This window comes from Mobula hypostoma, chromosome 4, assembly GCF_963921235.1.
Source record: "Mobula hypostoma chromosome 4, sMobHyp1.1, whole genome shotgun sequence".
In the NCBI taxonomy this organism is placed as follows: Eukaryota; Metazoa; Chordata; class Chondrichthyes; order Myliobatiformes; family Myliobatidae; genus Mobula; species Mobula hypostoma.
The window spans coordinates 163,841,468-163,862,895 of record NC_086100.1 but is presented as its reverse complement, the minus strand read 5'-3'; the positions used below and the strand labels follow the sequence as shown (position 1 = coordinate 163,862,895).

General features: G+C 42.0%; 1 protein-coding gene across 5 annotated transcripts in view; it reads right to left on the bottom strand.

Moving 5' to 3' along the window:
* Window positions 1–4,125: 4,125 nt before the first annotated feature.
* Window positions 4,126–21,428, bottom strand: part of LOC134345730 (PDZ and LIM domain protein 5-like) — a 268,407-nt gene continuing 251,104 nt past the window's right edge. For all 5 annotated transcript variants that reach the window (XM_063046860.1, XM_063046864.1, XM_063046865.1 and 2 more), the window contains 4 exons: window positions 20,938–21,118; window positions 12,105–12,225; window positions 10,769–10,884; window positions 4,126–7,413 (listed from right to left, as the gene is read on the bottom strand). In XM_063046860.1, coding sequence (XP_062902930.1) covers window positions 7,324–7,413; window positions 10,769–10,884; window positions 12,105–12,225; window positions 20,938–21,118 — 508 coding nt within the window. In that variant the 3' untranslated portion in view covers window positions 4,126–7,323. The remainder of the gene's footprint in view (window positions 7,414–10,768; window positions 10,885–12,104; window positions 12,226–20,937; window positions 21,119–21,428) is intronic.

The following is a 21,428-nucleotide window of genomic DNA, read 5'->3' as shown; positions in this document are numbered from 1 at the left end:
ATGACAATAAACCTGAACTTGATAACTTGAAGTCCAGAACTAACCTCACGAAGGGTACATTTCTGCTATCTTCAGTTAGAACACCCAACCCCTTACTTTGCAGCTATATTCCTTTCTTCACAATCCTTAAAGCTGTGAGCATATTGCTTATATTTTTCACACTGGATAACAGCTGTCTCTTGAAATCCCTCAGAACCACCAAGGCAACCCACATCACATGCCTCCAAACCTTGGTACTAAGACTCCAGTGATCAGCCAGCTTCAATGTGTACCCCTATTGTTTACATGCCCAGCAGCAGATTCACCAGATAACCGATCTGTTCTAAGCTTCACTGTAAGGTGGTTCACAGGAGCGCAAGATAAATAGTTGAAGGGCATTCTCAAAAAACTCCTTGGGGAAAAAAATGCAACATCCTCATCAACATAATAACATTAGAAGAAGATGATGGAACTATAGTCTGGGGTAGAATTAGGGTTTTTTTTTAAACAACTTGATGGCAGTGCCCTGGTGAAGGGTCTCGGCCCGAAATGTCAACTCTCTATTCCTCTCCATTGATGCTGCCTGACCTACTGGGTTCCCCCAGCAGCTTGTGTGTGTTACTATAGGAACATGGAGTCTGTTTGTTTGGCAGAAAGGCCGAGTACAGTGACACAGATAGAGCAGCAGAGGGATGCAGGTTGTAGAGCTGTTACCACACAGCTCCAGTGACCAATGCTCAACCTGTCTGTGTGCTGGTTCTCTGTGGCCTCATGAGTTTCCTCCCAGTATTCCCGTTCCCTTCCATATTGCAAGGTAGGCTGGTTGGTAGGTTAACTGGACACCGTACAAGACAATGGTGAGGCTACATTTGGAAAATTCAGATTCTTTAACACTGTCAAATGCCCAAAGTGTGTCGGTGAATAATGGAATTTTAGGGAGTCGAATAAACTGGAGGAAGAATAAACAAATGGGAATGAATGTCCATGGTGTCAGATTGCAGACTCAATCGTCCAAAGGGTCTGTTTCTATGCTGTTGGACTTTATGACTGTAAAAATGGCAGTAGGAGTTCACCGCTTCCCAAACTACCCATGCCCATCCTGCTAGACACCTACTACAGCAGTCACTTCAGGACCCACCGAACTGGGACAGAAACAGATCATCCTCCATCTTTCCCCTCAACTGAGAAGATGGAGGGAGCTAGTGAAATTGATCAAGGATATGTAGCTGCTGCATTGAATGGATTACTGATCACATCTTAAGTGATGTACCAGTTGCTCTCATTGTTGGCACTGCAGATCTTATAAATCAGTTTCATTTACCGAACGCTATAATTGCATGAGATCATTCTGAAGCAAGAGACACAAGGGACTGGAATCTGCAGCAATAATGAAGCTGCTTGAAGGACTCAGTGGGTCAGGCAACATCTGTGGAGGGAAAGAGCAGTTCATGTTTCTGGTTGAGGCCCTTGATCTAGACCCAGCTGAGTCCAATCCAAGGGTCTCAACCCAAATTGTCAATATCTATTTCTCTCCACAGGTGCTGCCTGACCTTTCAGCCGTTTGTTTTATGAACCAGCCAATAGTTTGGTCTGAAGGGTATCATCTCATTGAAACTTCCAAAGGAATTGCCCCATCAATCATTTGAATCATTGTTATCGTATGGAACATCTCTGCAATTCTAAACCCCAGATTCAGAATCAGGTTTATTAACACTGACTTATTTGATGTGAAATTTCCACAACACGCTGGAGGAACTCAGCAGGTTGGGCAGCATCCCTGGAAAAGATCGGTCGACGTTTCGGTCCGGAACCCTTCGTCAGGACGCCCGAAACGTCGACCGATCTTTTCCACGGATGCTGCCTGACCTGCTGAGTTCCTCCAGCGTGTTGTGTTGCTTTGACCCCAGCATCTGCAGACTATTTTGTGTTTTTTATGTGAAATTTATTGTCTTGCAGCAACACTGCAAAGACATAAGAATCACTATAAAATTGTGCAAAAGATGATGACAATCATGACTCTTCAGAAATCTGATAGCAGAGGGGAAGAAGCTCTTTCTGAAACATTGAGTGTGGGTCTTTTGGCTCCTGTACCTTCTCCCAATGGTAGTAATGAGAAGATGGTGTATCTCAGATGGCAAGGGTCCTTAATGGTGGATGCTGCCTTTGATGGTGTGAGGGGAGGGTTGTGCACATCATGGAAGTGGCTAAGCCTACAACCCTCTGCAGCTCATTGTGATCCAGTACACTGGAGCCTCCATACCAGGCTGTGATGCAACCAGTTAGAAAGCCTCCACTATTCATCCATTCAAACCTGCCTCCAACTAACTTACCGAACTTTGCACTTTCCTCATACCCCACCTCTCCTCATTCCCCTCCTGAATGGGTGAAACATTGGTGACAGCTATGGGCTCTCATTTCAAAAGTAAATCTTCTCGTAATTAAGAGTTAACAATGGGAGATGCATCTTGTTCCTGTGTGTATTACAGTTATGCACAGAGGCTGTAGGGAGTGCAGCAGCAAAATTTGCTCACATCTAGCTTATGAGACAGCATTGCTGATACAATATTGCAGTGTAGATACTATTATAAGAAATGGCATAGGCCTCAAATGGGTGAACAATTCACACTGGGAACCCCAGATTCCAGTGTTCCTGCTGAGGGAGGATATCATTCTTCCAGGATTTTCACACATCAGTGCAGAACGTTTTGTATATTTTATTCTTCTCCATTCAATATGATGCACATCATGTGCTAGAAAACACCTCCCTCACTCACGCCATCCGCAGTCTCACAGGAAACAGGTGCAGGTCTTTCCTCGATTGTGGGAGCTTGTGATGCTCTTCCTCAGTTCACTAATCACCCATCTCACCTATTTCCGCTCTTCATTCTCAGTCCTTCTTTAATGTTTCGATTAATTCCTATTCCCCGAAAGATGCTGCTTGGCCCGCAAAAGCTCCTTCAGAACATTGTTGCTATGCACTAACTGGCTACCACACTTGCAATATTGTGGCAGTCAATTTGTGTTTGTATTTCTTTATAACCTAAAGCTGTTTGATGCTAGGTTTGAATAGGTGACACAGTAATGCAACTAGTAGAATGACTGCCTTAAATATACTAAAACATGAATTCAATCCGGGCACCCTGTGCTACTGTGTGGACTTTGCACATTCTCTGCGTATGCATGGATTTCCTCCCGTATCCCAAAAATGGATAAGTAGGCTATAATTACTCCATTGTAAATTGTCCTCGGTGTAGAAGGGTGATAGAATTCAGATGGAATTGATGGAAATGTGGAGAAAATAAAATGAGATTTGTATGATGTATGCTTGATGGTCAGCATTTACTCAATGGGCTGAAGAGTCTTTTGCCATGATTATTACTAGATCAGAGAAGCAACCTACCAACAATTCTTCAATATGTTCTTCCCTACTTCGGGAAAGAGTATTTGTTAGATAGGACTATCAGCCTCTATCCTATCTTGGAAATACGTCAGTGTTCTTTAATCAGTGTTGAGCCCCTGGTTAACAGCAGTGTGAGAACCCACCCATTATGAGGACTGAAACGCTGAAGAAGCTGACCCACCACTAACTGTATTGGATGTTCCTGAACTGCACGAGTGGCTGATGACGGCCAATGCTGATGGTACGAAGATCAAAGAAGAGAACTCAGATGCAAAATATGATTTTAAAGAATGACAGACCAGATTTATTAAAGAGAAACCATCTGTTCATTATGTTTTTGCTTCAGTCAATCTCTTGTTCATGGAAGCATATCAGCAATCAAACATTTCAGCTCTAGTCTTCTCAACATACATATATAGAAAATAGCCATGCATACGTGTAAACCTTGTACATCTGTTTAAAACTGGTTAAATCCAAGCAGGGTTGCTTATACTGTTTAGTGATTTAATTTTAAGCTCTTACATATCAAAGCCTTAGAATATTTTCAAATACATTTGAAAGCTATACAAACAGTTCGAATTGGAGCACCTCTAGCTTTTGTTGAAGTACTGACAGTGATGGAAGCACTGAGGAAAAGCAGCAAGAGGACTGACATATGCAGTATTCTGTGGTCTTAAAAAAAAGCTTTTGGCTCATTTAGGAACGAACCATAAGACGGATTGTAAGTGCTCTGACCAGTAGCTGTGACGCAGCAGTAAAATTAAACAGTTCTCCCCAAGCACAGTACAAGTCCATCAGGTCCCTGGTGCAAACTAAAACAAACCCACTTACAAACTATGCTTGCTGTTCAATGAACTGTTCCAATGGGGGGGGGGAATGGTGAGGAAATCCTGGGGCTATCCGTACAATTTCCTTTTACCTGCCCCACCAAAGTCCTAATTCTTTTCTTTCTTTACAGGTGTTCTAAAAAGAACTGATCAGTAGTTGATCAGTATAAAACGTCTCTCAAATTATACAATATTCTAACTATCATGCTCTGTCCTTCACTGAAATTCATGATGATTCTCCACTGATGCCCTCTGGCTTCGAGAGATGGTGATACATCACTGAGGGCAAAATAGTGCAAATGTTCACACACACGTTTACTCAAATCAGTGCCATGATAGTCATTTTCAAAAGGGGTTCCAGACATATTTTAATGAAATTTGCTTTGGTTATTAACTTGCCTATTTCCTTTGCCGATTATTCGCAGCTCAAAACGTACTGCTTACCATTGAAAACCTCGAGGAAGTGAGACTGCTGATTTTTACAAATTATGGTGGCACTTCATTGCAACAGTGATACCAAAACCTTATGTGTGTGCTTCATTCTCCCTCTCAGACATGGCCATCTCAATAGACAATGTTACATCAAGTCAAAAACCCATGCCAAATTTACCACTGTGACAGAGGGTAAGTTTTAATCTAATTGCTATGGTTCCTTACTGCTCTGTTCATTATAAATATTAGTCAAGACATCTAAACCAGCCACTATCACTGCTGTGAGATTTATCCATCCAAAATTAACCGAAAATGTAAGAAGTCCAATGTGTGGTTAAGTTTCTCTTAAGCTACAAAAGTGGACTAAGCCACTTCCTGGATTCTTCAGAATTTTCACAAAACTTGCCAAGCATCCACAGAATATTTAATATACTCTGTTTAAAAATGCAAACTAGCTGAGTTGGAAATAAAATAACTATACCATGCGACATTCCTTGAACTGGTTTGATAGGTATGTGTTGGAACATATACATACCTCCCAAAAATACATAACAGAATTAACTACCGAATGAGCATGATATATGGCCTCCACACTTGAACAAAGGCATCAGTGTGGTTGGGTTCCCTGCCTCATTCCCACCATTATACACTGCGTTGCTAAGCAAGCAGAACCAGAGCATTGAGAGACAGTGGGAATTAATCAGGAAGGAACAATTTTTAAGTTCAAATGCAGAGCTGCAGTGCAGACTACAGCCAGTCCTATTGACCCACGTGATTCTGCTACTTCCTGGGTGTGCTCCATCAGGACTGAATGAAGCTGAAGGCCAGCTGATCAAAAGAATGCTTTGGAAAAATCTTCTCTCTGCAACGCAATTCAATTGCATAATTTCAAGTACAGAGCAAAACTAAGGCCCCCAGATGTCCAGCTTTATTTCATAACAAAGCATTTAGTTAGTTGACTTCCAACTCTGCTATGGACAGTTCAAAGCCTGGCTGCAAAAGGAGGAGGGACGGGCATGGGGCTAGCAACTCCATCCTGTAAGAACTCAGTACTACAGAAATGCCAACAGAAGCTCCAACGACTTCATCCCTGGAAGAGGAAGGGCACACCAAGAAGATGCACTAAGCATGGAGACAAAGTGAAAGATTGACCCAAGACAACAGGATCAGAGGACAAGCCACTGTCAGCAGCCTACTCCCCAGTAGGGGTGATAGGGCTTAAGTAAATACGCAAGTTGTACACTTTCAATTCAGCACAGAGCATACGCAATCAAATATAAACCAAAGGCCATTAGTGACAGGGTTGTACACTCTTGAAAAAGTGGAGTGATTAAAAATGTATGGACGGACCAAAGTAAGCAAGACAGCATCCAACTGGTAGCAGAGATCTCTCCTATTTATACCATGTATCATTTCTCAGAAATGAACAAGTCATAGTTTAAAAAGTGTTCAGTTGGTTATTTCCCTATTTCTGTAGTGCCACTGAGTTCAGTCTGACATGCTTCAGTACATAACTTCACAAGAAATGGCAAAAGCCTATTATAGATATGAAGTATGGTAGATAACCTTTTCCCTCATCCCCAAGAAAAATTCTAGAGAGAATAATAAGACATTCCCTTTCACCTGAAAGAATTTTGATCCTGGCTCCCAATATTTGAAATCAATATGAATCATACTCAGATGAAAAATAAACTTTACTTTTTACGTATGTTTGGACCTGCAGTCAAAAGTGATAGAAAATTTAATACTTAGTACACTAACAATAAAAATAGTCCAGAAGATACAGAAAAAAAGTTAATTTCTGTCATTGGATCACGTAACACGATGTTCCAGTTTGTGATAAAGAATGAATCCAACGGGTTTATCATTTTGACTTGCTTTCCCAATTATAATTCATAAAACTAAGCCTTACTTGACATCACCATTAATACTTGATTCTGCTGATTAGCCACTGGATGCTAAATCTCTAAAGGGTCAGCACAGAGTTGCTTTTAGGTCTTAAAATACAAAGCTATTGAAATTTGAAAGAGACCAATCGAGAATTAAAATTGCCCTGATTCTTTTTCTTGCTTTGCATATGTCCACAATACCTTGGCTAAAATATATTCAAAGTTGGAATTAACATTTCTTACAGAAATAAACTCAATTAAGTTAAGGACCTTAAACATGGAGATCTTATTGTAAAAAGGGGCAGAATCAACTCCAAATCTGCAAAAAAAAACTGGGATTCTGCTTGATTTTCCACAAATAATGGTAAGTTAATGGTCAACTAGACTTGTACTGTGATCACATCACCTAAATTACCACATCATTAGATAAATTATTATTCAAGCATGCAGCCAAATGTTTTGAGTCCTGTGCCTTTTAAGAAACCTTGCTCTTTTTAACAGCTGTTACGTAACAACTCAATAAAAGATTCTGAATAATATTTCAGGTAGGTATTCCAATATCACTCCAAAATGTGACCATAACACTAGGTATTTTTTTTAAATCAAAGGATCTAAGTAGAGCCCCAAACCAAAAGATATTCAAACACCTTACACCAATTTGTTCCCCCTTTTAACCCAAAAATTAATTATGGGTTGACTGTCTTTTAGAAGAAGAAAAATGAAACAAATTATTTGCGTGTCTTCGACTCTTCCAAATGTTCTCTTTATTCCTCTGCTTTACAGCTCCTTGTCCAGTTTAGACGTTCACTGTGTGAGCATGCTTCTTGCACAATAGCTTGTCCTTCTTCGAGAAGAAGGTCTGGCCTTCTAAATTTGTACAACAGACCTGGGACACAGAAAACAAGGCACTTGTTAACAGGTTGATACTTAACTGAAAAGTTGATGTTGATTTCAAACACAAATTTATAACCTCCAGCCAATACTGTACATTAAAGGACAAATTTTGTGTTAAACAAAGGAAGATGAAGTCTTGTTGATTATTGTGATGCCTTTCAATCTTGCTTCTTCCATTCCTTCTGCTTTCACAAATGGTGGAAATGTTCGGAGTACAAAATAGTATCTGGGAAGTTCTAAACCGTGTAGCTCAGCCATGATCATATAGGATGGTGGGGAAGAATTTGAGAGGCAGAGTGGTCTGCTCCAGCTGCTACTTATTTATGTTCTTACATAGTACCTGGGCATTTGTTCAACTAAGACTGCATTAAATTACCCCTATCACTTATTTGTCAGAGTGCCTATGGAATGTTAATATTTATAACATTCATGCCTAGGAGTATTGTATTCAGTTTTGGTCATTCTGGTATAGGAAAGATGCCATTAAGCCCAAAAGAATGAAGAAAATATTTATCAGGATGTTTCCAAGGCTCAAGGGATTGAACTTCAAGGAGAGGTTCAACAGACTAGGACTTTATTAAATAGAGTCCGAGCTCAAGTTTTTGATCTTATAGATGTACAAAAATCATGAGGGCAGAGATAGGTTGAATGTACGGTCTTTTTCTCTGGATTGGGGATTCAAGACCTAGAGAACTAAAGGTCATACATTTACGATGAGAGGGGCAACTTTCCCACACGGAGGGTAGAACATACTACATATGGAATGAGCTGCAAGAGGAAGTGGTTGAGGTAGGTACAACAGTTACAAGATATTCAGACAGGTACATGGATAGGAAAATATGGGCTAAATGTGGCAAAAAGGGATAGCTTAGGAGGGCATCTTGGTTGGCATATACCAGTTGTGCAAAAAGGCCTGTTTCCATGCTGTATAACTCCATAATAAAAGCCCACTATTTAGTAATATACCTCATCCCTTAGCAAATAAAAATTGACACCAAATCACATAAGCAGCTATTCAAAAAACAATTGAAAACTTTGACAAGAGGAGGTTTAAGAATTATCGCCAATGAGGAGGGATAGGTGGAAATGTTTAGTGAGGGAACTTCAGTTTAAGACCTTTCCAGCTGAAGGGAAGGCTACCAAAAGTGACTGAATTCAAGGATATTCCAGAAGCCAGACATGGAGATGGACAGAGATCCAGGAGGATTCTATGCCTGGAGAAGATGGCAGGGGTAGGGTGGAACAGAAACGTGAGAGCATTTTAAAGCACATGCGCACTTTAAGAATAAGGTGTGGCATAAACTATTGAAAAGTCTGGATATAGAGCACAATAACCGAAAGGCCCGGATAGAGTGGACATGGAATGTTGCCAATACAGGGGATGGGCAGGAATTTCTTCAGTCCGAGGAGGGTGAATTGATTGGTTGAATTTAAGGTAGAAATTGAAAGGTTTTTAACTGGTGGTGGGGGTGAGGAGGGCTAAAGTTAATGGGAAGAAAGTGGGAGAACAGGGTTAAGGAAATGATTGAATAATAGAGCAGACTCAATGAGCCAAATGAACACCTTCTGCTCTTACGTCTTACGGCCGAGTATCGGGATGATGCAGATTAGTGAATCAACAAGACTGGGGTGGGCTCGTACAAAATAGCAGAGTTTTGTCTCACTTTATTTACCAAGAATAGAGGGGGTTTGAAGGAGGTCTGCCAGAGTGTGGCTACAAAGTGGAAACGCACTACCAGAGTGAGTGGTGGCAACAAACTTTTAGAATGTATCTAGACAAGCATGCTAATCAGCAAGACATAGAAAGCTATGAACCAGAGGCTGGTAAAAGGGATTAATGCGTGTGGATCGAGTAGGCTAAAGGGCCTAACTGCCCAGCTGTATGACTTGATTCTTCTCTGAATGAGAATGCAGGAAATAATCCAGGATTGTGTTGGAACAGTCAAACCTACAGAGTGACAGAGAGCGTGGATGGGGGTTACATTGGCAGACTGAGGAGAGATGAGTTACAGGTAGGTAACATGCAGAGAGGAGGAAAAGAAGCATTAGGAATCGGAGAAATACGGGCAAAGCTCATCTTGGTGGTCTAAAGTTGAAGGGAACACTGTATTTCTAATGTATTTGTCTTCCATGAACTCTAAGTTGTGATAACTCTCCAGACAATAATATGCAAACAGAAAACATTCTGAGCACAAATAAATTGCAGGTTGGATTATAGGCTATAGTGAGTAAAACAAGTCATGGACCCCTTTTAATAAATGCACCATTTGGACAGTGATATAGAAGGCCAGACACGACAAAAAGTGGCTTGCATTTGAGCAAGCCCTTTTGCAACTTCTGGGTACGCTGTGGTGTTTCACAGCCAACAGGACATCATAAAAGCACGTAAGCTGTTAGATGTAGGAAGTTAATTCGTGCACAGAGAGATTGCACAGGCACATTTAATCTTTCAGGTGTTTCTGAGAACGGTGAGTGGGAGGTTGAGACACTATAATGGAATCATGCTATTCAGCCCAACTCATGCATGCTACGTTCCCAGCAAGCTAGTCCCATCTGCTCACGTTTGGCCTGCAGCCCTTTAAACCTCTCCTATCCATGCACAAAACTAGATAGATTTTAAATGTTGCTAACATGCCCACCTGAACCATTCTTTCTGGCAGCGCATTCCAATTATGCACCACCCTTTGCATGAAGAATCTGCCCCGCTGTCCCTTTTAAATGTATTGTCTCAGATTTTAAAGCTATGCCCTCCCCCTATCCAGCAGCACCTGCCCATCATCTCACACCCCTACTCGATCCACCAATCACTCTGGCCTCTCATCTTGTTCCTCCCCTTTTCCTGCTTATACTGGCCATCTCCTCTCTCCACTCTCAGTCCTTGTGCAAGGTTCCGAGCCAACTCCCCCACCTCAACCCACCAACATATACTGCTCGACCTGATGAGTTCCTCCGACGGATTGTTTGCTGCTCAGTCTTCTACTGCAGAGCAGCTAGACTCCAGGGAACAGACTTTGACAGGAGGCCTGGGAGACGCTGAAAATTTTCTTCCACCTCAGTATGAGGTGAGCGTTGGGGTCTGGGGACGTGGTCTAAAAGTTCATGGAACAGGAACCATGAGAAGACTGATGTGTTGTAAACCTTGCAAGATTGTGGAGAAAGAACCGTAGAGAGAATTACTGTGGATAATGCCTGCAAGACCAGAATGCACACAACAGGTCGAGTGATCTCTACCTACGTCAGACACTTCTGCACTTCTCTGGTGACAGGTACCAGTCTTACAGGAGGGTTCTACAAGTGAATGCAAGGTTATCTGCAGGGGCTGCAGAGACCATGAGGTTAGCACTTACAGCACAGACAAAGCAGGTGTCATGCCAAGTATGGCCCAAGGCTTGCAGGAACTTGTCTCCAGCTTCAATGGGAAAGTCGCAGCCATGGCAACTAGTGCCAAATAAATTATAATAATCTGTGGGAAGAAAGATAATATCTTGATTAGTCTCACATTGGTGTTCTGAGCATTGAGGCAGGATGTTAGACAGACAGGCAGAGTATATTGGCAGACACAAGGGACTGCAGATGCTGGAATCTATGCAAAATGCTGGTAGAATTCAGCAGGTCAGGCAGTAGCTATGGAATGAAACAGACAGAGGTTATCTTGGATTGAAACTCATCGACTGTCCATTTTCCTGCATAGATGCTGCCTGACTCGCTGAATTCTTCCACTGTTTTGAGGGCACACGTGTACATTGCTTAGTATTCAACATACCCAGGAATCAGAACTGCAAGTGATTATTATTATAACACATTTATATGCGGGGGAGGGTATCTTATCATCAGTGGATGGTGTGACGAATGGCCCTTGGTTTGGTGTGGAGAGGCTGCCTGTGAGGGCTGGGACAAATGGTGTGACTACTCAGTGCTGGGATGTGGAGGTCATCTCATCCTGGACAGTATGGTGAATGGGAGCCATTACTAGGTCCCCCATTCCAGCCATTGATTCATGGAGTTGTACAGCACAAAAGGAGACCCTTTGGCCCAAGTCACCCTTGTCAACAAAGATATCTATTGATTCCCCTCCCCCTTTCTTTCTTCCTAGACCTTCCGTACTATGATACTCCCCCTTCTCCAGCCTTGTATCCCTTTTGCCAATCAACTTCCCAGCTCTTAGCTTCATCCCCTCCCCATCCTGTTCGATCATTTCCGGTCCCCCTCTCCCCCTCCCACTTTCAAATCTCCTACTATCTCTTTTTTCCGTTAGTCCTGACGAAGGGTCTCGGCCCCAAACGATGACTGTACTTCTTCCAATAGATGCTGCCTGGCCTGCTGTGTTCCACCAGCATTTTGTGTGTGTTGTTTTACCTATTGACTCTAATCACATTTGCCTGCTTTTGGCCCATTTCCCTCTAAATATTTTCTCTCCATGTGCTGTCCAAATGTATTTTAAATGTTATAGTTGCACTTATCTCTACCACCCAATTTTGGCAGCTTATTCCATATAAGCACCACCCTCTTTGTGGAAAAACCTGCTATCATATCTGTAAAGGTGATTAAATTAATCATGAATGGGCCATTGATTCAGCCACAGTTACTACTGATGGTACAGTCCCTCTAGAGGGAATGGTAAGGAAAGCCATCAGTTGTGTGAATCAGCCTTCTTATATGGCACTGTAGAGATCTGAATATTACCTTTCTCACAGTAAGGCTCTCCATCCTCCATGTGGAAGACATTGTTTCGAATGGGTTGCATGCAAGCCACACACACAAAGCAGTTAACATGCCAAGTCTGCTTCAAGGCATTGATGATTTCCTGTGGGACCAGGAGAAACAAGAGTTAGGACATACAATTACATCTGCTGCAATTCGTGGCAAGAGGAGAAGGGGGCTGGGTAGTCACTTAACTCAAAGCCAGAGCTGTAATCGGGAGGAAATCCTGATACTCAGCTGGGATTCAAAACATGCAGTCTGCCATGATATGCTTCATCAACTGCATCAGGCCATACAACACTGGAGTAAAATTACGCAAGAATGCACTCTTTTTGGAACAATTTGCTCGTGTAATTGTTAATAAAGCAGCGCAATAATTACATCCCAAGGAAAGGTCATTAACCTGCAATCTTGGTATTTCTCTTTTTTGATCTGCTGGCTGTTACCAGAGCCTTCTGTTCTATTTTAAACATCCATCTTATTTTAATAGTTTTTACAAAATGAGATTTTGCTTACTGAGATGGTTTTCTCATCAGCTCAATTGTGCCCTTTTCCCTTGCTCTCTTCACCCACTGCCAACCCTTGGCACTAACCCACAGATCAAGTACACACATTCTGAACATTACTCTGTCTCCACCATCACAGAAGTGCTAAAGTGGAACTCGAGATTCATCTTTTTATTGTTACTTTTCCCAATCACAAGGCAGCCCAGCCAGTGAAGTGTGAAGTGTGATTTGAAATAGGGGAAATAACCCACTAATTTTCAAGCTGCAAATTACTGCAAATGTGACACTAACCAGATGAAGAGAAGTTAACTGAAGATTAAATAATGAATGCTGTGCTCTTCACAAAATTGCAAGGACCAGTTTAAAAGATAGTGAATGGAAGGCAAGAGTTAAATTTAATTATTTAGCAGACATCACCACGTCGATGTCCAGGCTCACAGGTTTGATGAGGTAGCGCAAAGGATTCATTCCTTTAGCTGCAGAGACAGCCCGTATCCTTCTATTACAGATCCCACATAATCATATAGTGTGGAAACATTCCCCTTGGAGCAACAAGTCCATGCCGACCAATATCCTCATTTAAGCCAGTCCCATTTACTTGTATCTGGACTGGTGCATGGACTGGAAAGGTTTAGAGGTATATGGGCCAAGTACTCTTTAAATGCTGTTGATGTACCTTTGTGAACTACATACTCTAGCAGCTCACTCCGTAGATCACTCTGAGTGAAAATTTGACCCTTATAGAAAATTTGACCTTTATAGATTCCTATAAAGTGCATCTCCTCTCACATTAAACCAGTGTCCTCTACTACTTGATTTCCTAACTCTGGGAAGAAAGACTATGCACATACACCTTTAACTATGTTCCTCATGGTTTTACACACTTCTATAAGAGCACCCCTCATTCTCCTCAACTCCAATTCTAAAAGACACAACCTGCTCTCTCCAGAGCTCAGTCCATTGAGTCCAGGGAATATCCTCAAAATCCCTTTGGCACTCTTTCCAATTTAATGTCATCTTTCCAAAGCAGGATGACCAAAACAGAACACAATATTCCAAATGGGCTTCAGTAACATCTTGTACAATCATCCCAACGTCTATTCTCAATACCTGAACTGATGAGCATACATTTTATCTGTTATTAATAACCGCAGCAGTTTCAAAGTCACTTTAAGAAAAGTTTGCCCTGAAGAGCCTTGCATGTTACCACACCACACTAAAACACAGTGACAATATGCAAATGGTCGCAACATTGCACTTTGCTTGGACTTTCTTCTTGACTGTAGACAACAGGTTAGGTTATGTAGTCAGCAGAGTCATAGGTCCAGATACGATCCTGAACTCAGGTACTGCTGGCATGGAGTTCGTAAGGTCCCTCGTCACATATCCGCTTCTTGCTACTGCCATTGGCAAGGAGGTACAGGAGCCTGAATAACTACATTCAATGATTCAGGAACAGATTCTTTCCCTTCGCTATCAGATTTCTGAACAGTTCATGAACCTATGAACTCTACATCATTATTCCTTTTTTACCATTTATTTTTAATTCATAATTTTACGTCTTTGCCCTGTACTGTTGTTGCAAAACAACAGATTTCATGCCACACGTCAGTGGTAATAAATCTGACTCTGGTCATGGAGTTTGTGTGTTCACCCGGAGACCGCGTGGGCTTCCCGCCACATCCCAATAACGAGCAGGCTGCTAGATTAACTGGCTGCCGTAAACTCCCCCTGGTGTGTCAGTGAGGGTAAGAATTCTGAGAATGGGGGAATTCTTGAGAAAATGGGGAGGATAAAAAAGATTGGAGAGGACTGCATGCGTTGACCTCAACGACCGTGGCTTGTACGCGAGCTGAGTCAGTGTGTAGGACCACAGCTTGTACTCGTAATGAGTCAGTATAAACAATAAACAGTGAGACATCTAACAGGGCCAAGGTCCAGAGACAGTATTAGATATAAAATCAATTAAGCGGAGATTTAATGATCAGCAAAAAGGAAGAAATTTAGTTTTTATTTTTTTTCCATTAACCATTAGGCATAATAAACAATTCCACCAAATAGCTTGTCTGAAAAGAGAATGGCCACTTACAAATCACTCTAACTCCCTCAACAATCTGCCCTGAGCTTAAGACCCAACTCCAATCTGTGGTCAAGATAGCAGTGCTGCAAAGTGCTAATAATGTAACTAATGTGATCCTCTGTAATAGACAGCAAACAAGCCTCCCCCCCCCCCCGCCCCACTGAGGTTGGATGAGACTAGTGTTAAGGATGAAAGATGAAATGTTTAAAGGGAACATGAGGGGGAACTTCTTCACTCAGAGGGTGGTGAGTGTGTGGAAAGAGCTGCCAGTGGAAGTGGTGGATTTGGGTTCAGTTTCACCATTTAAGAGAAATTTGGGTCGGTGCATAGATGGGAGGGGTATGTAGGTCTGGGGTTTGGGTGTAGGTCAATAGAACTAGGCAGATTAATAGTTTGGCACAGACTAGATAGTTTGAAGAACCTGCTTCTGTGCTGCAGTGTTCTATGACTCCATGACTGTTGATGGTAAGGTTGCCAAGTATAGTTCAGTTTGCCATTTGTAGATGCTTCACATATCCCGTGATCCAGGTTCGATCTTGTCGGTGTGGAGTTCACACGTCCTCTCCATGATTCTGAGAGTTTCCCTTCAGTTGCTTCCCTTTCTTCCCACATCTCAAAATTGTGCTGGCAGGTTAATTAGCCACCATACATGACCCCCTAGCATAGGTTAATGGCAAAAGGTGAGTTGATGAGTATGTGAGAGAAATAACAAGCAAGAGAGGCCCAGGAAAGCAAGGACAGGGGTAAATGGGACTGTGTTCCTGGGAGCTAGCATGCACTGAATAGCCAAATGGCCTCCTTCTGAATAATTTAACCTTGAGGCATTTGCTACCTCTTAGATGAGAATTTAAGCTACAGTCCTGTTTGGAGGTAAAAAATTCCATGAAGCTACAGCAGAAAGGAATTGGAAGACTATACCCAGTGTGGTGGCCGATAGTTATACAGATTGAAACTCTGATCAGACATTACGTGGTCTTACATGTTTTCAATCTGTAGTTCATACCTATAATAAGTAGGTGATTCTAACTAAGACATGTACTAACCTATAGCCAATTAACCTACCAGTGCAACTTTTGCAATTTTAGCCAATAGTGTTTCCTACTTCAAGGAAGTTTGGGTTATGGACCGTCTCAGAATCCTTCCTTGATCTGGAGCACTTCCTCCTGGTCAGAGAAAGATGAATTGGGCAATTTTTCTAGTTTTAACTGTCTGTGGTCCAGCATGGTCAAATCCAAAGGATGCCAAACTCGAGTTTCAACCTATACCTCCAATCAGAATCTCAAAGCAAGAAAATTAATTTGCAGTTAGCACTGCTGAATACACTCTAGTAGAGTATCACAGTGTTACACACCGCCTCCAAAATTTATTTTAACAACTTCAATGAAATGAATTTCGGGTGGAGACAATATCACACTGATGTTTCAGTCTTAAGTTTACCACAACTGACTGGAGACAACTGCCCCAAACAGGGGGGTGGCAAACCAATGCATGTGAAAAGAATTTGTTGCAGTACTGCCCCTCGATCCTTTAAACCCCATTTATAACAATAAAACACAATGATTATCTTTACTGCCAAACTAAGCAACAAATGAATTTTTACAACTTTAGAGGAATGTTTTCACAGGAACATCTTGGTACCAACTAAACAGTTGCAAGAATACGTGATGCTGGATGATATGCTTTGAAATCCTCACAGACCTGGTGTACACACCAGTATTTGGATAATGAATGGTTGGGCCAGCTGGCATTGGTTTTGCTCAGCTGACACTTTTCTCTTCTGACGGTTAGTGATTATTGGATAGTCAGTGATAATGATGGTAAGTACTGTCTGTACTTCAACACTTCCATGAATATTTATTTTTCAATTTTCTTTTCAGAAGGCAAATGTTAATTTTCGAACAGGTTTTCTAAAGTGCTTCATTTATTTCAATCTGTCTCTCTTATACTTTCATTAATAGTAAAGCAATGAATACCGGCAAATAGGCTTATCCTTTCTCCTTTAAAGTTCCTAATTATTTTTACTAATTCATTAATCAATGATATTTTCTGCTCAAAGAATCTTTGGGCACACTCTCAAAAAGGTTTGTCACCACTGTCCTAGACAATTACTCAGGCATTATTACATTTCTGATTTATTATTCATTAATTGTATTACGACCATTACTACAATTCAAAAGTACATCATTGACTGTGAATCATTTTGGGTCAGCCTATTTTTGTAGAAGGTGCATCGCAAATGAAAGCTTTATTTTGAGGAGTTATTTAAAGGTAACAGAAAAAATGAATGCCTTCTGGAATTATACAAAGGTTGCTGTGGAGCACAAATCTCTAGGATGTTGTTGAGCCAAATGATATGTTTTTGCGCTGCTGATACTATGCAATATAATACACTCAGAGGGGGATCATTCTCACATCCATTTAAAATTTGCTTCAACACGGTCGGCTAAGAATTGAGATATCTTAAATTCAACTGGAACAGCAAGCTTCCATCTGGAAATTATTGCTCCTTTCACCCAGAATTTCAACAAATACCTCTACAATAATACAGTTTATCTTTCTGACTAAAAGTTGGAGATTGCTTGACTGATGATTCCATGCAAAAGCTGGCTAATACTTTCAAGACTTTGAAGCTGCCTAAAATTCTTCCAAATAGTGTAGGTAAACCTTAACCCTCTGATCTTCTCTCTGAATAAGCCCTACAATTCTCCAGTACACTCTCACGTATTACTCGTCCATAACATACAGCTCCTTGAACAAGTTTTTGGACTTTATCGAATATTCATGTGTTAATGAGTCTCTGATGCCATCATCTGCAATAGCTTATATTTGGGTAATTGAGATTGAACCAGAGTTATATAGCATGAAACAGACCCTTCGGCCCAACTCTTCTATGCTGATCAAATTGATTATCTGAGCTAGTCCTGTTCCTCCTGCACTTGGCCATATCACCATAAACTTCTCCTATTCATGAAGCTAAAAGTATTTCGAAGCACCATAACTTTACAACTTTCTTTTAATTGGCCAGTGGGATGTGGACATCACTGATATTGCCAACATTTTTTATCCAACCCAACTTTTCCACCAATAACACTGCCTGCAGTACGTTACTCCAAATTTGTTTATATGTTCACAATGTACCTTAGTCACGATAGATCATCATACAGTACTTTCTAAAGCATGTCAAATTGGAATTACAAGGCTTCATCAAATGTCAATCTCAAATATACTTCAGAGAAAAGTGATGCACAGAGGGGAGCATACTTGAATGGTCACTTGATAATGATTTCCCCTAAAATGGGAAAATCCAAATTCCTGATTAAATCACCATGACGGAGGCACACCCTTTCCACTGCAAACAGTCGCAGGCAAGCCTCAAATGGCAAAGAAACAGTGTAATACAAAAAAGACTCTAAGCATGGTAAAGTTTGAACATGAAATAAGGGTGTGGGAGCGGAACAGTATTATCCAATACCCTGCCAGCCCAGTTTAGCAAAGATTGTCTGAGCAATTAGATGTAGTTATTTGCTGGACTTCCACTGTGCTGGTTTACTTAGTTAGTTGGTAGTTTATTTTGTTGTCATATAGAGAACAATTAAATTCTTTGCTTGCATACTGACATAATAAACATTACACACAGCAAAAATAAGTACAATACAGTGATGAAAATACAGAGCACAAAGCAGCAGCATGACACAGATTAAATATTAGATGATGACTAGTTTTAGTCATCATATGTACGCCGGAACATCGAAACATACAGTGATCTTTGTTGTTTGCATCAACCACCAACGCAGCCCAAGATCCCTTAAGGGAAGCCCACAAGTGCTGACAGGCTTCCGGCTCCAAAATAGCATGCCCACAACTTACTAACCCTAACTCACTCGTCTTAGGAATGTGGGAAGAAGACAAAGCACACGGTCATGGGGAGAACGCACAAACTCCTTAAAACCGAGGTGGGAACTGAACCTTGATCTTGCATTTGGCGATGTAAAATGTGACGCTAATCGCCATGCGACCGTGCTGCCGATTACTAATGGAGAACTGGAGTGGTCTAGGAAGAAATGCTGAGGTGACAATGGAATACCTAAGAGAGGCAGAAATAAGATTCAGAGAATGTGGCAGCATCACTGGGATGTGAAGGGCGTGACTGGTTCAGACATTTGATAGCAGAGGGTAAGAAGCTGTTCTTATAGCTGCACATTCCAAGCTAAAGTACCTTCTTCCAGAAGGTAGGAGAGCGAAACAAAATGGGCTTGGTGGCAGGTACCTGTTTTGGAACTATGAGCCTCCCATAAACAGCACACTGTGAAGATGAAGTAGCACCACAGTAATGTAGCAATTAACATGACATTATTACAGCTCAGGGACCTCCGGCAAGATGGCGCCAGTGACCCACGGCAAAATCTTGCACAGATTGCAAAACTACTGGATACTCTTCTAAATATACTTCTTTCTTCCTCTGAATTGCGATTAATTGCAGCCTGTAGTTTCCCTTTTATGAATGTACTTTTGGGCCATCTGAATGACATGGTGCTTTGCAATCTCCTGCAGTTTTGGCATGGGATGCAGCTACAGGATCTCTGGGGGAGTATGCTGTATTCATTTCTAATGGCGGAACACAAACCCGTGGTCAGCGCCATTACTCCGTGCCAATAAAAAGTCGAGAAGATTAAAATCAACGTGGATGGAAGCGGAAAACGAACCAGTGTTCAGTGCTAGCTGCCTACGTTTGACCGGTCTCCCTCTTGCTGCTGCCAGAAGGTGCAGGAATGTAATGTTAGCATTCTTTTCAAAAGGTCTAGAATACAAGAGGAGGGATGCAATTCTAAGGCTTTATAAGGCACTGGTGAAGCCTCACCTAGAGTATCGTGAACAGTTTTGGGCTGCTTATCTAAGAAAACGTGCTGGCATTGGAGAGGGTTCAGAGGAGGTTCACAAGGATGATTCTGGGAATGAAAGGGTTATCATGAGGAATGTTTGATGGCTCCGGATCTGTACTCAATGGAACTTAGAAGGATGAGGACCTCATCGAAACCTTTCGAATATTGAAAGGCCTAGACAGAATAGATGTGGAAAGGTCGTTTCCCATGGTGGGGGAGTCTAGGACAAAAGGGCATAGCCTCAGGATAGAGAGACATCCAATTAAAAGAGATAAGGAGAAATTTCTTTAGCCAGAGGGTGGTGAATTTGTGGAATTTGTTACCATTGGCAGCTGCGGAGGCCAGGTCGATGGGTATATTTAAGACAGAGCTTGATAGTTTCTTGATTAGACATGGCATTAATGGTTACAGGGAGAAGGCTAGTGACTGGGAGTGAGGAGGGAAAAAAAGATCAGCCATGATTGACTGGCGGAGCAGACTCGATGGGAGCCTATTTCTGCTCTTACATCTTTCAGTTTGGAGTCCATGCTGCAAGGTTTGAATGCCTCGGTGGCTCGTGGAGTGGACTCACTTTAGGCTGCATTTTGACGTTTAATGTCCTTGGCACTGAAGCACTTCACTATTTGTGCGATGTGCTCAAGGCGCTTCGGTGTGGAACTGAATCTGCGCTATGACCTGTAGCCATCGACACAGCAATGAACTAACTGACTCAGTGGCTGTGCCTGCACCCATCAGCTCCTGGACGGGCTGCACTTGGCCGTGGACTCTCTCTTGGGAGATGTTTAATGCTCTGTATGCATTTGTTTGCCTTTTGTTGTTTGCACAACTTGTTACATTTTTCACGCATTTGATGGTCTTATTGTGTTGGTATTTTCTTTAGTCCGGTTCTACGCTGTTCTTTGTTTTGTGGCTGCCTGCAAGAAGACTAAACTCAAGGTTGCATACTGTATACATACCTGGACAGTAAATGTACTTTGAACTTTGAATTCAGAGTTCAATTCTGACACCACCTGTAAAGAGTTGGGTATGTTTTCCACATAACTGCCTGCGTTTCTTCCGGGTGATCCATTTCCGTCCCACAGATCAACAATGTACTAGTTAGTAAGTTACCTGGTCACTGTAAATTGTCCTGTGACTAGGCTGGTGTAAAATAGGTGGGCTGCTGGGCATTGCATCTTGTTGGGTCAGAAGGGCCTGTTCTACTCTATATCTCTAAGCAAATAAGTAAATTGTGTGGACTGGATGGAAGGATGTGACAAGCCTGTGATGGACTGAGACTGTTTGACACTTTCTGCAGTTAAGGTTTCAGTTTTACTGGTTGATTTGGTGCAACTTCTACAGAGACTTACCCCCAAGATCTTCCTTTGGCACCGGGCACAATCAGGGGCAAAGAACTGCTCGTAGCACTTCTCACAGTACACAGATCCTTTCTCTTCCACGAACCCAATGTGGGCCAGCGACAGGCTACAGTAGGCGCAGGTAAACTCTTCCGGGTGCCAAGAGCGGCCCATGGCCACCAGAAATGGGCCCCTGTCGTAGCAAACAGGAAGCGAATGTTAAAGCAGGTAACCCCAACACAGTAAACAAGAGAAAATCGGAAGATGCTGGATATCCAAGCAACACACACAAAATGCTGGAGGAGCTCAGCAGGCCAGGCAGCATCTATGGACACACTGTCCTGCTGAAGGGTCTCGGCCTGAAACATTGACTATACTCTTTTCCATAGATGCTGCCTGGCCTGCTGAGTAACCCCTACATTGTAGTGCCCTCCACTGCTCCCATTCATAGGACAGGCCCTTCACCACACGATGTCTGTCCTAGCATGCCAGTCAAAACCAAT